Source organism: Enhydra lutris, unplaced genomic scaffold, assembly GCF_002288905.1.
Source record: "Enhydra lutris kenyoni isolate GAN:26980312 unplaced genomic scaffold, ASM228890v2 scaffoldscaffold20, whole genome shotgun sequence".
In the NCBI taxonomy this organism is placed as follows: domain Eukaryota; kingdom Metazoa; phylum Chordata; class Mammalia; order Carnivora; family Mustelidae; genus Enhydra; species Enhydra lutris.
This window is the reverse complement of record NW_019154104.1, coordinates 18,559,991-18,576,961: the sequence shown is the minus strand read 5'-3', so window position 1 is coordinate 18,576,961 and position 16,971 is coordinate 18,559,991. Positions and strand designations below refer to the sequence as shown.

The 16,971-nt window shown below is 47.8% G+C and overlaps 1 protein-coding gene across 1 annotated transcript in view; it reads left to right on the top strand.

Moving 5' to 3' along the window:
• The first annotated feature begins 15,929 nt into the window (after window positions 1-15,929).
• The window catches only part of LOC111148618 (feline leukemia virus subgroup C cellular receptor family member 2), a 49,839-nt gene continuing 48,797 nt past the window's right edge, over window positions 15,930-16,971 (top strand). Inside the window, 2 exon segments of the mRNA XM_022505342.1 lie at window positions 15,930-16,201; window positions 16,203-16,802. Of these exon segments, the coding sequence (XP_022361050.1) occupies window positions 16,079-16,201; window positions 16,203-16,802 (723 nt within the window). The 5' untranslated portion in view covers window positions 15,930-16,078.

Genomic DNA, 16,971 nt, shown 5'->3' with positions numbered 1-16,971 from the left:
TCCCCACTTAACAGATAAACGGACTCAAAAGAGGTTAAATGGGGTCGGGGAACGCCGCTGGCTCAGCGGATGGTGCCCGTGACTCTTGGTCTCGGGGTTGTGAGTTTGAGCCCCACATCGGGTACAGAGTTTCCTTAAAAATCAAATCTTAGGGGCGCCTGGATGGCTCAGTGGGTTAAAGCCTCTGCCTTCGCCTCAGGTCATGATTTCAGGGTCCTGGGATGAAGCTCTCTGCTCAGCAGGGAGCCTGCCCCCCCCCACCCCCGGCTGTTGCTCTGTCTACTTGTGGTCTCTGTCTGTCAAACAAATAAATAAAATCTTAAAAAAAATAAATAAATAAAATCTTAAAGAAAAAGAAAGAAGCTAAATGATTTTCCCAAGATCACACAGCCAAGTGTGGAGATGGGACTCAGACTCGCCTTTGATGCCGGGAACCTGGAGCTGTAAACCAAGATTGGGTGCACTTTGGGGAATTTCTAAAGTGCCAGGTTACTGCCAGGGGCTGTGGGGCAGCAGCCCTATGTTGGTGCTGCCACCTAGTGACAAGACAGTGGAGACAAACCCCCTCTTTCCTTCCCCAGTCCTGGCTCTGGCCTAAATTCCCAGTTAAGAGAGACCCAGGCAGTTTGAGTTCTACTTTGGTCAACCGTTATGTGCTTGGGAGGTATCCCAGAGCCGGCTCTGAAGGTGCATTTGTCAGAAGACAGATCTGGCGATCAACCTCGTCCCCATGCACAGCCTCAGAGGACACTACTGTGCAGATCACTGTTGACCACATCCTGGGGTAGGGCCAGGTCTTCTGTCTCAGGGTGGGTCCTGCCCTGTCCCCTTCATGGAGCATCCGTTAGGTCCCTCGTATCATGTTAAGCAGTTTGATTTGCATTATCTAATTTTATCCGAGACCCAAAGGGATCAAAGTAGCATCCCCAAGTTCACAGGACTGGAACCCAGACCCTCAGACTCCAGGGGCCAGGTTCTTCCTGCTCCTCCCCCTCCCCTACCCCCAATTCGACTCACCCCAAGAAAACTTGTTTTTGTCAGCCTAGTCATCCAGATGTGATGACTCAAGGGTCAATGTGGGGCAGACTGTCAGGGGAGAAGGACCTGTGTCAGCACAGCGGCTTTCCTGACCTTTAAGGCAGCGAGGAGTTACCTCAATCTGAAACGTGTGGCTGGGGAGTGATTCTAGTCTCAGCCATATGCAGGGGCCCAGGGCAGGCCGTCCCACTGTGCACAGTGGCACACTGATGACTTTGAGTCGAAGCTACCTAGGAAAACAGCCCAGTGCAAGGACACTCAGACCTTCCTCTCTCCCCCTGAAAGGAGGAAAAAATCTCCCATATGAAAACTACCCTCCCTATACTAAGAAGTACAAAGACATCCTTATCACCTGAGATAGGGACTTTCAAGTCCAGAAAGCTGCAGAAATAAACCTTGTTACTTTTTTTTTTTTTAACTAATCTACTCCCTCAGCCCAAATTCCACTTAGAATTCCTACCTAACCAAAGTTTCCAAACACCCGTTTTCCATATTCTGTAAACTCTTCACAAATGTATCATTTCTTTGTCTAAAATATATAAAGACCACCTGCCTTGGTCATTTCTTTGGGTTTCAATTTCATTCTTCAAAGTCATTATCTCTGGGTGCACATAATAAACTTTGTTTTCTCGTCCTGTTAATCTCTCTCATGTCAATTGAATTCTTAGTCCAGCTGGGAGACCTTGAAGGGTAGAGGAAGAATTCATAACATAACAGGACACACTACCAAGGCAGATAAGCAGAAGCAGTTCCCACTCCCTGTGCTTTGCAGCTCCTGCTGGGTCTCGTTCCCAACCTAAGGTCACCCGCAGTGCAGAAACCAGAAGAGACATTTTTCTTTTAGATCCAGCTCTTGGAATCTTGTTGCAAATGGAGAGAAAATAAAAGGTCACCTTCTAGAAGGCAGGCCGGTCTCACAAAACACGTGTTTCACTCTGCTCAAAATTACCCCAGAAACTTCTCTGTTTAGTCCTCCAAGGTTGTCTCCAAGGTGCATCATTTATGTCAAGAAACCCACTTGAGATTTCGTGCTACATAAACCAGTCACCCAGTGACAAACTAAACAGGACAGAACAGTTAGCTCTGCCCCTGACACCAAGGATCAAATGAGGGCAGATACTAAGTAAGTGACATACACCAAAGTAGATGTTTTTACCTGAAATATCTGGATTACCCATCTAAGCCCGTGTTTTCTTACGTTTGGTGGTCATTGGACTGCTTCGAAGATCTGATGAAAACCATCTCCTTTATGAAATATATACATGCTCATCAAATTTGGATGATATGATTTCAGAGCCTCATAGGCTCCTAAAATCCATTGATAGACCCCAAGGTAAAAACCTTTCCTCGGTCAACACACCATGCACCCAAAACTCAAGAATCACGGCACCAGGAGAGAGTGTGGTCCATGGCACGCAGCACTGAACTGGAAGTCAGGAGTTCTCATCAGTCATCCCAATTTAGTGAGCCAGGAGGTTTTCCTATTTGCAAGACGTTAACCTACTTGACATGAGGCAGAATGTTTGACTCAAAGACCATTCTGACTGGGCAGCTCTGATGCAAAGTGTCATCAGTGGGAAGAAAGGAGGACGAGGATGAGGATGGAATGAGGAAGTATGTTAGGTACGTTACTTGGTGATTTTTCTACAGTTGGAACCTTTTTGAAAATGATATAAAAAATGTCCCTTTGACAAAATGCTCTTGTGCTAAAACCACCACGTACAGTGCCTTCCAAGGGCAGTGAACGAAAGATTAGAACATGTGTGAGACAGCTGGCTGTCCATGGGGCAAAATCACAAGGGCACTAGGACCTCAAACTTTTTCTTACAACCAAAGTGCCAATGCTCTTTGTAAGAGGAATACTTTGTCAAATCAGCCATTTACCCAGTAGACAGAATTTTTGCCCATTCTTTCTCTGAAGGTCTTCTTTGGCTCATAGAAGGGTGGAGGGGGCATAAGAATGCTAGAGATTGGGAGACGGGATAAGGAAGGAGGCTTGGAGCTAGAAGCATTGAAACCAAAGTGATCATGTCATGAGTTCTATCAGTACTGATCTGGTTTCAACTGAAACTCAGTCGATAGCGTTGGTTGTGTCGTTTGCCTCAAAAGCAAATCTGGCCCTCAGAGTATTAGTCCTGGTTTGGGCTCCAACTTCACTAAGTGTCCTTAGAGATTTTATGTTATTGACCTATCTTTATCTCTCTTAACAGGAGCTACTGCTGTTACTGCTGGTGTGTGTGTGTGTGTGTATCCACATAGGCAGGTCTGTAAGCCTAGGCCCGTCTGCAAGTCCAAGAGGGAGTCCTAATTCTTTCCACACTAAGTGCTTGTGGGTCCTTTGATTGCTAAGTTGACACAAGCCTGTTTCTATTTGCATCTCTCTTTTGAGAACCAGCTCTCCTCCCTGTGTATTTCTGGTTCTGTTCTACTTTCCATTCACTTCTTGATCCATTTATTCAACAAAAATATATTGAGCACCATGTCAGGCAGACAGCGAGGGACTAAGGATGGAGAAGTGAAGAGAGCAGACCCTTCCCTGCCTGCACAGAGCCTACCGTCTGGTGGGGGATATAGAGACCAAAGAACTAATTATACTAATGAATGACAATGGTGAGAAGTACCATGGAAATGAGGCACAGAGAACTAGGAAGAGCGTACACTTGCTCTTGACCTCTTTCTTGGAGGAGAGGAGATCTGGGAAGTCTGCCCAAGGAAGCGAGATTTCACTTGAATGCTGAGCAGTGAATAATGTTGAGAAGATGAGGAGGATAAAGAAGTGTGTTCTAGGGGCGCCTGGGTGGCTCAGTGGGTTGGGCCGCTGCCTTCGGCTCGGGTCATGATCTTGGGGTCCTGGGATCGAGTCCCGCGTCAGGCTCTCTGCTCAGCGGGGAGCCTGCTTCCCTCTCTCTCTCTCTCTCTGCCTGCCTCTCTGTCTACTTGTGATCTCTCTCTGTCAAATAAAAAAATAAAATCTTAAAAAAAAAAAAAAAAAAGAAGTGTGTTCTAGGTACTAGGAAGAACGCGTGCCCAGTGTGATACTGAGCGGCCATCGCTTGGCTTGAGGTGTCCAAATACTGGAGAGATGACAACCTCCTTTTATCTTCACTGCCTCCAGAAGTACTGGTGCTGGGTTACACTTCCACAGAGGATGCCCCCATTTTTCACAGGAAAGAAGTTGGCCTGTCCAGCCCACCTGTTAATACATCCATGCTTCTTGGGGTGCCTGGGTGGCTCAGTGGGTTAAAGCCTCTGCCTTCGGCTCAGGTCATGATCCCAGAGTCCTGGGATCGAGCCCTGAATCGGGCTCTCTGCTCAGCAGAGAGCCTGCTTCCCTCTCTCTCTCTGCCTGCCTCTCTGCCTACTTGTGATCTTTGTCAAATAAATAAGTAAAATCTTTAAAAATATATATATATCGGGGCACCTGGGTGGCTCAGTGGGTTAAAGCCTCTGCCTTCGGCTCAGGTCATGGTCCCAGGGTCCTGGGATCGAGCCCCACATTGGGCTCTCTGTTCAGCAGGGAGCCGCTTCCCCCCTTTCTCTGCCTGCCTCTCTGCCTACTTGTGATCTCTGTCAAATAAATAAATAAAATCTTTAAAAAAAAAAAAAATAAATATATATATATATATTTATATATATATATATATATATCCGTGCTTCTCACCCCGGGCAGACACTTCTGCTCCTCTCCTTCGTCATCCACTGATGTCTCCTAACTGTTCCCTGATTCTAGCCTCACTCCCCTGTCTGCTCCCCACTTTGCAGTCAGAGGAGCCCATTACAGCGCAAGCCAACCACATCACCCCCTCCTTAAAACCTTCTTTGGAGCTTCTTACCTCAATCAGAGCTCAAGCCCTTGCCAGAGCCCACCAGACCCCCCTGAATCTGGGCCCCATCTCCCCATCTGACCTCTTTTTCTCATATTCCCTACGCAGCTGCTCTGCCTTGAGCATAGCAGGGGTGTTCCTTGCTACTTCTGTGCCTGGAGCCCCTTTGGGTCTAGATATCCATATGGCTTCTTTCCTCACTGATGCTCAAATGTCACCTTAGCGAGGCCTCCCCTAACCCCCACCTTCCTCTCTCTCCATCTTTCTATCTTTCATGATATTGTCAGCTGCTCATTCATTGCTATCTTCTCCTTGGGATTGTAAACTTTCAAAGAAACTTGTAGTGTGTTCACCACTGTATCTCTTGTGCTTACGGCAGTGCCGGACTTGTAATCAGGGCTCCGCCATGTTTGTTGAACAATAAACGAGTGAATGGCTATTTCCACCCCTCAAGCTGCCTCTCATCCCTGCTTCCTCTAAACCTCTCACTAGCTTTAGCAAAGAAAAAAAGCAGGGAATTCTCAATGTCAAGACCCCACGGATTCCTTCTGATGTCCCAAAACTCTCAACACGCTGGCCAGAAACCTTCTTGTGATCGCCGTGGACATGAGAAGGATATGTTAGCTTTCCAAATGAGTGAGTGCCCGGGATATAGAGGGTAACAAGCTCCTTGAAGGTACCTGGGTCCAGGCATAGGGGGAGACTAGGTCCTGCCCCATGTGCCACAGAGGCTGTGGGGGATGGAAACAGGTTGTGTCAGTAGTTTTGTGTTGTGGTTACCTGATCTGCAGACAGAGCGAGGCCATGCCAACAGATAAAATTAGGTGACACACGGCTGTTGTCATTGCGTGAGTCTGGTAGCTGTTTTCCATCTGAGTTTATACCCGTTCCTCTAACTCAGTATTTCTCAAACTTGAGTTACTCATGTACCACCACCATTTCTCCTGCCCCCAGGAACCGTCCACACTGCTCGTGACCTCATTTTCTACATCAACTCACTCTTGTTACTTGAATACATATATTTTTATGTATGTATGTATGTATGTATGTAGGAAACTAGCAAATCAGAGAGACCAAAAGGAAAGGTGTGAGCAGCCCGGCAGATCCAGCCCTAGAGGGAGAGCTGCGCCCAGACGGTGAGGACAGAAACAATGGCTCCAGCCCCAAAGGTGGGAGGCGGTTGGGTGTGGGAGTCAGTCAGGTCCTAAGGGGTAGGCAGAGGAGAGAAGGTAGGAGGGGGAGAGGCTGCCAGGCCCTGGGAGTCTCAAGGACAAGAGAGAAAAAGGAGGCAGCGGTCTGGGACCGAGGGGGCACACGGAGCCCTACTCTAAAGAAGCGGCATCCGGGACTCTGTGGACCAGAAAGCCAGAAACGTGCTCTCTAGCTGGATAGACAAAAGGGTTCTTGGGAGCACAGGGGACTAAGCAGAATGCCAGAGAATGAGAAAGAAGATGGGGAAGAGCAGAAAGGGAAGTTGTCACATAGAGATCAGTAACAGCAGGAACTACCAGCTTCGAAGACACAAAGCTGCGTTTGGATTCTAGACTCCTCTACGGAATCACACAGGCTACTGTGCATGAGAAATTAAGTGGGCCCAGCCCGTCCTTGAATAGGATTGCACTCCTGGGTCATTGATCGAGCAAACATGACGGGGTCCTTATTAAGAAAATGGGGATCCTTCCAAGCACCAAGGGTATAGAGAATAGGTACCTCCCTTCTAAAGGTATGTGATTCTCAGTACATTTGTGTCAATGGTCATGGAAGGTATCGACTTCTTTTTTTTTTTCCAGTATAACTAACATACTGTCATAGTAGTTTCAGGTGTACAATATAGTGATTCAACAATTCTCTGCATTACTCAGTGCTCACCCCTTCACCTATTTCACCCATCCTCCCACCCACCTGCCCTCTCGTGACTTTCAGTTTGCTCTTTATAGCTAAGTCAGGTTTTCTCATAGTCTTTTTCCCTTCGCTTGTTTTGTTTCTTCAATTCCACCTGTGAGTGAAATCATATGGCATTTGCCTTTCTTTGACTGACTTATTTCACTTAGCTTAATACTCTCTAGGTCCATCCACATTGCTGCAAATGGCAAGGCTTCGTTCTTTTTCATGGCTGAGTAATATTCCACCACATACATATCCATCATCTCTTTATCCGTTCATCTACTGACGGACACTTGGGCTGCTCCCGTAATTTGCCTATTGTAAATAATGCTGCAGTAAACACAGGCGTGCGTGTATGTTTTCCAAATAGTGTTTTCATAGTCTTTGAGTAAATATGCAGTAGTGGAATTTGTGGATCATATGATAATTTTATTTTTAATTTTTTGAGGAGCCTCCATACGGTTTTCCAGAATGGCTGCACCAGTTTGCATTCTCATCAACAGTGCATGAGGGTTCCCTTATCTCCACATCCTTGCCAACACCTGTTGTTTCTTGTGTTTTTGACGTTAGCCATTCTGACAGGTGTGAAGTGATACCTCATTGTGGTTTTGATTTGCATTTCCCTGATGACGAGTGATGGTGAGCGTCTTGTCATGTGTCTGTTGACCATCTAGATATCTTCTTTGGAAAAAGTGTTCATGTCTTCTGCCCATTTTTAAATTGGATCATTTGTGGTTTTGGTGTTGAGTTATTTAAGTTCTTTGTCTATTTTGGATACTACCCTTTTATCGGCTATGTCTTCTGTAAATATCTTCTCCCATTCAGTAGGCTGTGTGGCACTGATCATTTGGCCTGTTTGGTTAACTGCTGTTCTCTTTCTGGAAACGGTCCCTCTTCCATTCCAATACAGCCCCCTTGGGAGCTGCCCCTATGGGCATGGTTGGTGGGTCTAGGAATGGGCATCTGGGGGTTTGTATTTAGGACAAAAAATCAGGGCAGCCTCTCTCAGGCAGCTGAGGCTGTTAAGAGGCAAAACTCCAGTGTGGAGAAAAACTAGTCTTTAGGAAGAGGAAAAAAGAAAGCTGACATTCAGGATGCTACAGACTGTTTGTGCCTCTCAACAGCGTGTTTCGTATTTGAAACATAATTGAAACATATTTGAAACATAACCCCCAGTGTGATGGCATTAGGAGGTGGGGCCTTTAGGAGGTGGTTAGTTCAGAAGGGTGGAGTCCATGTGAATGGGTTCCATGCCCTTCCAAAAGAGACCCCAGAGAGCTTCTCACCCCTTCCCCCATATGAGGTCAGCAAGATGTCGTCTGTGAACCAGGAAGGGGGCCCTACCAGACACCACATCTGTTGGCACCTGGACTCTGGGATCTGTCAGCCTCTCGAACTGTGAGAAATAAATTTCTGTCATTTACAAGGTGTTTTTTGTGACAGCCGCCCAAATGCACTGAGACGCAGGCAGAGATCGGGAAGGAAGGAGCCCTGAGCACATTGGCTCTGGCAGCTCCTCAGGCTTCGGCCACACTCTGCCCTTTCTACCATTTGAGTGGTCAACTCTTTCTCAGGTAAAGGCTTTGAGCACCCCCAGTGTTCTCAAAACACAAGCTTTTTAAGCTTCAGCTGGTTCAAATTGGGCACCAATATAGCAATCAATGCAACAGTCAAAAGAAAAGGTTATTGAAACCGGGGTCCAGTCAGCATGCTCGGTTGCCCCATTTGAGACACAAGAAAACACTTTCAAGACTACTTAGAGCTCGGGGCAGCTGATGGCATCACTGGCAGGGACTTCACGCCACTATTACTTCGGAAAACTTAAAGAGAATCCATAAAAACGTGGGTTTCATTTTGGACTTGTTTCTTTCTAATTTTTCTATTTATTCACAGAATCAAGGTGAACCTGAGCCAAGCATCCTGCCCTGCAGTCCTGAGGGGGTGTGATGCCAAAGAGCGAAAGATGAGAGGATGAATTTGGGACTCCCTACTTTCCATAAAATTTGATTGTTGGATTTTCATGGGAATTTATACTCAGCATTTAAAGCAGCTTCCCTGGCCTTTCGATCTTGCAGGGGCTGAGGGAGCTGTAGGAAAGGGTTGGGGGGGGCCAACAAAGGAAGAAGGACAGAGGAACCAGAGGCGGGGGTGATGATACAGTTTTGCTTCTCTCTCCGCAAGCTTTCCTGGGAAGTCGTTACCCTCCCTCCAGAGAGAATTATCCTGATTCCTCCCTGCCCTCCACTCCCCCCATCCAATCCTGCCACCTCTCGCCAAGGCCGGCGGCTCCTCCCCCATCCTCTCACTGCCGCCACTCTCAGTTTCCAAACTCCCTTCTCACTTGGGTGAGAGCAACACCTCCCAAGAAGTCCCTCTGCCCCCATGCTCCCCCCCCCCCAACCTCATTGGGTTCTCCCCAAAGCAGCCAGAGCAACCAGGACTCTCCAAGAGATGAATCTGATAACGTCCCTTCATCTGATTGAAACCTCTTAATGGCTCCCCTTTGCTCTTAGGACAAAGTAAAAATCTCTTAGTGATGCTTGCACCATCTAGCTGTTGCCTCTCCAGTCGCCTTCACCCTCACTCTGCCCTAGCCACACTGATGTTCAACTCCTTCCTGCCTCAGGGCCTTTGCACATACTGTTTGCTTGATTAGAATGCCCTTCCCCCCCTCTTTCACCTAGTTAGTTTTCACTCTTAAGAGCTGGCTTAAGATCTAACTTCTCTGCCCTAGATAAATTCTTACCAATAACCTTCAGAGCACTTGTAACGATTTTACTTATGCATGTGTGAGAGTTTGCTTGGTGATTGTCCTCCAAACTAAACCATTAGCTCCATCAGGGCAGGAAAGAACCATGCCTGTTTTACTCACCAGAGGATCCCCAACACTGGCCATAGGTCTTATCTGTCCCTCAAGGTCCTGGTCAAACATCTCTCTGAGAAGCCCTCTCTAGCTTCCTGCTTTGTCAATCCATGAGCCAGCACCGACCTTCACCAAGAATTTACTGCACCACCCTGCAATGACTTCTTCACTAGTCTGTCTCACCATAAGTTTGTGGACACCCAGAGGGTAAGACCACTAAGACCACTGTCCTTGTTGTGTTTGGTTTCCCTGACGCCCAGCACAGTGCTTGGCCTGCAGGAGACGAGTGTGTGAATGAATGAATAAATGACTCTGTTAAAAGAGCCTGGGTATTATCTGCAAACACGGAGGGATTTCACCAGATGATTCTGTCTATCCTTTCTCTAGCACTCTGGTTTCAACATCACCTAATCCTGGCTGCTCAGCAGCCCTCTTGTCACCCCCACGTACCTTTAATTGTTGCCTTGGTGATCAAAAAATCTCACTGCTACCACACTTCCTCTGTTTCATTATGCAAAGAAAACCTCACACCTCTGGGCTTTCTATAGATTACGCAAAAAAAAATCTTAATATCTCCTTCCTCTTTGACTGTTTAGCGAGGCCTTTCTCATGTTTATGGAGGAACTTTGTTTTCTAATTATTAAGAAATATTTAAAATCTATAAAAAGCTATCAAGAACAACATAGTGATCACCACGAACACATCAAAATGTGGACAGCTGAGGAAGTACAATGTGACCTGGGTCCACAGGCCTTTTCTTTAGGATAATGACTGATACCATTTGAGGCCTCTCAAGATACAGCCCCGTATACCCAGGGAACTGAAACATTCATTTCAAACCATGTGTCCAGGACACAGCCTGGCCCTGACGTGTCCAGCTAGGAAGCTTTCATTCTGTTTTGTCTTCTAAAGAGAATGGGTCTTCCCCGGCTCTTTAAGACATCAGCAGGCCCTGGTCCCACTCCCTTCAAGGACAGACTTGGAGACACTCTGAACTGAGAGGACCCTGGAAGGGAAGGAATCCAGAATTCCATACCACGGGACTGATCTGGGGCTTTCCCACTCTATGGGCTCTGTGGGAGCCTTCGGGGGAAAAAAACAAAAAGACAAAATAAAGGAGGCATGAGTATTCAGGACAAGCTGGACATGTTGCCATTCCTTTTGAGGCCATCTGGAGATGGAACTTGCCTAGGAGTTGCATTTCAGAAGGCAGTTCAATCACGCCTTCACTTCCCTTCTCTAGGCCAGACATCAAACGAGAGACTGACATAGAATATGAATAGGGCAGGATAACTTGAGAAACTCAAGGCAGTGGATGACTTAAAGACCTAAATAAACATGTATGGTAGAGGGGCGCCTGGGTGGCTCAGTGGGTTATGGCCTCTGCCTTCAGCTCAGGTCATGGTCTCAAGGTCCTGGGATTGAGCCCTGCTTCAGGCTCTGCTCAGCAGGAAGCCTGCTTCCCTCTCTGTCTCTGCCTGCCTCTCTGTCTGCTTGTGATGTCTCTCTCTCTCTATGTCAAATAAATAAAATCTTAAAAAAAAATAAAGTGTAGAGTTTTGGGGGGTGACTGGGTGGCTCAGTCGTTAAGCGTCTGCCTTCAGCTCAGGGCGTGATCCTGAGGTCCTGGATAGAGCCCCTCATCAGGCTCCCTGCTCAGTGGGAAGCCTGCTTCTCCCTCTCCCACTCCCCCTACTTGTGCTCCCTCTCTCCTTGTGTCTCTCTGTGTCAAATAAATAAATAAAATCTTAAGAAAAAAGTGTAGAGTTTTTTAAAGCCAAATTTATACAAAGTTTAATAAATCAAATGGTCATGTATCGAGAATATCAGTTGCTTAACTACCTTTCCTACTTACCCAAGCCAAGGACTCCTAACTTTTGTTAGATAATTCTTTCGGTATTTACCTCCATAACTCTAAATCAGATGGTATATTGATACTTTCTGATTTTGTCCATGTTAGGCATTATGCATTGACTTTCCAATAAGGCAGTCAAAGATTTAGCTCTGTTTACCCAACCCTCCCCTCTACCACACACATGTGCTCACTTCCCATTCCCCCGATCTCCCAATATAGTTACATCATACTTGGTTGTATCAGCTTTCAGTCTTCACATTGTGATGACCAAGTGATTCACACCTGAGTCACTTAAGATAACCATGATTTTCCCTTCTTCTCTCCACAACTTTTTACATTCCACTGGAATTAACACTTGGTCCCTCCCATTTACTTAATTACATTTGTGATACGTTATCACAAGTCCGAGCTATAATTCACCCCAATTGTGTAATCACTTCTCAAGAGTTTCGCACACAATCCTATCAGTGTCATCTACTTGAATAAAACTTTCCTGGAGTTTTTTGACTAGCTTCCCTCTGAACAAGGTGCTTTCCGTTCCTGGCCCGTAGTGGTTCATCTGGGGTTTTCTTTTACTATGATCTTGGTGATTCCAGTTTCCTGCCTCTTGCATTGGAGTCCCCATTTTCTTGGATCTAACAACTTATTCTCTAGGCTTCCTCCCTTGTTTTGGTGGAGCGCATCCTTCAGCAGCTTTCTGAGAGAGAGGATGAGGCACTACCTTTTTTGGGAAACTCTGCATTTCTGAAAATGTTTGATTCTCTTGTCATACTAGTTTTGTTTTGGTCATTTGGGTATGGAATTCTAGGCAGGAAACGATTTTCTTCTGAAGGCATTATTTCCCTGACTTCAGGTTTCCAGGTTGGATAACTCTGATGACATTCCATGCCTGCTTTTTTGGAATGCATTTTATGAAACCTGTTTTTCAATCTCTGGAAACCTCTCGGAGCTCCTTTTTGTCCCAGTTTTCTGAAATTTCATGGTGAAGTGTAATTCAACTCTATACTACCAATAAGTACCGAGAGCATGTGCTGTATGAATGATCCCACCAAAAGCTCCAAAGTACGCAAAGACATACACAAGTCCTTAAGGACCTGGAAATGTATGGGAGTGTGGGAGACAAGGGAAAGTAGGATTTGGTGAGGATGCACTATTACACACATAAGATTTGTAAGAGCTGCCTTTCCACAAATTCTAAGTGTTGGTATTTTTTAAAAGGGACTGATCCAGAATCTTGATCTGATTCATTCATTAGCAATTTAGCCTTCCTACAGACTCAACAAATTCCATGCCTCACCCATCCATAGTCCTGGCTTATCTGCTAGGACGTTGTGACTTCTAGTCCTACTTTTATTGCTGGGAGTAGTTGTTAGCCTCTAGAGGTCAGACTTTGCTGCTGTTCCGCTGAAGGCCAGGAAAGCTTGTGTTCAAGGCCAGAGGGTCCCCTCAAACTCCCAGAGAACCAGTTGGGGTAAACAAGGGACCAGGGCCCCCTTTCAGGAAGCAATCTCTAAAGTGTATTTCTCCTTCCTCTTCAAGATTACCTATACTTAGGACATATATATCGATAGGTAAACAGATGTAACACATAGTAAGCTGCTCAGTAAATGTTTTCTCAATGGATGAACACAGAATGTTTCTCTCTATGTAATATCATCCCAACATTTACATAGCTGTCCATCCCTGGTGGGAATCAGCCAAGCACTACTGTGATGGCTGCCACATTATTACTACTAAAACCAATTTTGCCGATATTTTAAATTCTCATTTTATAGACCTGGAGGATAGAGAGATTAGTAAACTGAATCCAGACCTCACGTTAGATCCTTAGATCTGGCTCACTCTACCACAAAAGGCAACCCCAAATATCACTGGAATGACCAGTGATTAGACCAGTGGTTAGACCAGTGGGATTTGTCACCAAACTCTAGCATTTGTTACCCCATAGCAGCACACGGTAGGGGAGAGGAGGTGTGCTGGGTGGAAGAGAACTCACAGAACCATATTGTTGCTTGTTTTGATGCTAAGTAGCTGTGGGGCTCTGAGCTACAGGCTCCAAATCTCTGGGCCTCAGTTTCCATATATGCAAGATACAGGTAAGAATACATTGTAAAAGGGCACTTGCCTGGCTCAGTCAGTAGAGCATCTGATCTTGATCTTGAGTTCAATCCCACACTGGGTGTAGAGATCACTTTAAAAAAATTAATAAATGAATTTCTTTCTTTCTTTCTTTCTTTCTTTCTTTCTTTCTTTCTCCTCCTCCTCCTCCTTCTTCTTCTGAATACATTGTTAAGAGTTGGAGAGAGGTCTATGATGATCTAGGAATTAAATGCAGTAAGAGGTCTTAGAAGGTCTTTCAAGAGAATAGAGGTTCTGTGTTCCTTGAAGAATGATAGGAAACACTGCTGGAATTTTGAGAATGGGGACTGTTAAATTAGTGTAGAGATTCTTCCTGGGTATGAGTTTTCTCTCCAAACATTCCACAATAATCCAAGACCCCATAATTTCTGCAAAAAAGTGGGTGCCTCCAAACAGTGTTCCCCCTCCTAGGAACCAGTGGCTTTGGCCCCACCAGAGGTGCTCAAACGACCTGCGGACCTTTAAATGTGCAGATGCCAGGGGTCCTCTCTTAATGAACCAGATTTGGGGTGTGGCTGAAGCACTGGGAATGGTGAGTTCCCCATGTGCTTCTAATGTTCAACCCAAGTTGAGAACCGTTGCCCAGGGCTTTAAATTCAACATTCACTTGAAATTTTGAAAAGAAAACAAAGGAAAGCAGTAGCACCCAGTGGCTCTCAAATTTTGATGTGCAAACAGATCACCTGGAGGTTTTCTAAAATGTAACCTCTAATTCGGGAGGTTCAGGGTGGGCTGGGCTTCTGCCTTTGTAACAGGCTCCCAGGGGCATGCCCACACTGCTGTTCCCAGACCGCATGTGAGCAGCTAGGCTATAGCTGGAGTGAATACAGACTTGACTGAGAACTATGGTTCTTCAAGCCAGCTGGGATCTTAAGTAAGAAGTCACTTCACTTTTTGAGGCTTAGTCTTCTGATCTTAAATGCAGGCTGGCCATGGTAACTACATCATAGAGTTCTTGTGATGCTTTAATGACATAATGTAGCAAACATGTTTGGCACGATACAACAAATATTAGCTTTTGGATTCTTAGGATAGCTAACACTCATGGAACGCTTGCGATCCGCCAGGAAATTTTTAAAGCACTTTCATGTCTTGTATCATTCAAGCCTCAAAACAACACTGTGAGGTGTGTACTTATAATTTCATCATCCCTATTTTATGGGTGAAGAAACCAAGGCAGGGAGGTAGAGTATCTTAATTTACATCACACACCTGGGAGTAGTTAAGCTGGTGTTTGAACCCAGAGAGAATCTGGGTCCCGCACCCCCCCACCCCCACCCTCCCGGGCTGAAATGGACACTGGAAAACAGACATTTCTGCCCTGCAGGCCTGGCATTCTGGAGGCGATGACTTGAAGGATTACCCTCTGTCACGGGCTGGGATCAACAGGTGGCAGCCCAGGGCTACTTAAAGAAATACCCAGCAACAAGGCCACCAGCTCTAAAAACTCTCCAAACTCCCGGGTACCCTCCACCCACCGGTGTTTGCCTAGGTGACCAGGGACCGACAGGAAAGAAGAGGCGTACCTCACGGGTTCAAATCTGAGTCCCCCAAGAAAAGACCACTTCGGCAGGCAAAGCAACGAGCGAGCAATACGAGTTTCCTGCAATTCGCATTTACCCGAGGGGCGCAACCAGACCGAGAAATCTGCAAATCTCTTTATACCGAAAGTTCGGCAAGGATCTGGGAGCTCAGCCAATTGGTAAAAAGTCGGGAAGCCCTCCTGGATTGCCCAGAGCACTCTGGAGGAGCCGGGCATCGATGCCCACGCGCAGGGGATGGGGACCCGCGCCGAGGAGACTCCATCTGTGGGATTACCTCGGCAGAACTTCGGGGTTTTTTTCCTGCGGGGGTCCCCTGAGAGAGGCAATGAATCTGAGGGGCAGTGAAGGGGGTGGGGGTTAACCCGGCGGTTTCCATGGCACCCGGGGCGTGGGGGAGGAATGCACCCCGCAAGCTGTGGCGAAACAACTGCGCAGCCTGACCAGCCCGGCTGGAGAAGGCGGGAGGGAAGGGGGGGCAGGAGGGTGGGGGAAGCCCGGCTGGACGGGGGTGGGGCGGTCACGTGCGCCCGAGGGGGCGGGGCCCCAAAGCCACCCCGGAGCGGAAACGTGTCCCACCTAGAGGCTCCGTGCCAGGCGCGAACTTTTCTCCACGACCGAGGGACTGAATCTGGCCTGAACCCCTGGGGTGGACTGCAGGCCCCCGGAGCCAGGACTGGGCTGAGGTGTCTGCGGCCGCCTGGGGGGACAGCGGTAGGTGGCAAGAGACACCAAGGAAAAGTGGGAGCAAAAGCTTGGGGGTGAGTGAAGGGAGCCCGGCTCGCGGTTTTTACCCAGCCTCGGGTATCCGTTTATTCTGGGGTTGGGCCGGGGCAAGTGCCCTGCCAGCTCTAAGGGAGCAGCCGAGGCCACTGTCCCTTGAGACTGCCGGAGTCCTCAGCACCTGTCTCGGGCTCCAGGAGAGGCTGTGGTCATGGTGAATGAAGATCCCAACCAACACGAGCAGGATGGCAGCTCTGCGCAGGAGCCTGCCCTCTGGGCAGACGCCAGTGCCTCGGGCCACGCCAGCGTTTCCGCAGAGCAGAGCGTGTCTGCCCCCCCCCAGCGTCTCCATCCACCCCAGCGTCTCGACCCACCCCAGCAGTTCGGCCCACCCCTGCGTCGCGGCGCACCCAAGCAGTTCGGCCCACCCCAGTACCTTGGCCCAAGCGGGTGGCTTGGCCCACCCCAGTAGCTCAGGCCCTGAGGACCTTAGTGTGATCAAGGTGAGCAAACGCCGCTGGGTGGTGGTCCTGCTGTTCAGCGGCTACTCCATGTGCAACGCCTTCCAGTGGATCCAGTATAGCTCCATCAATAACATCTTCATGAAGTTCTACGGGGTCAGCGCCTTTGCCATCGACTGGCTGTCCATGTGTTACATGCTCACCTACATCCCTCTGCTCCTGCCCGTGGCCTGGCTGCTGGAGAAATTCGGCCTGCGCACCATCGCCCTCACCGGCTCTGCTCTCAACTGCCTGGGGGCCTGGGTGAAGTTGGGGAGCCTGAAGCCACTTCTCTTCCCGGTCACCGTCCTGGGCCAGGTTGTCTGCTCGGTGGCCCAGGTCTTCATCCTGGGCATGCCCTCCCGCATTGCTTCGGTCTGGTTCGGGGCTAACGAGGTGTCAACGGCCTGCTCTGTAGCTGTCTTTGGCAATCAGGTGGGTCGAGCTGTGGGTGGGCCGTTTGGAGGAATGGGCATCATTGTCATGGTGAGGCCCTCTGTGTTAGGTTGCACCTGAGTGTGGGAAGCCTGTAGTTTTCTGACTTCAGCAGTGTTTGTGACTCTGGGTGACTTTGTGGCTGGGTGGGAGGGAGGGATTGTGACTG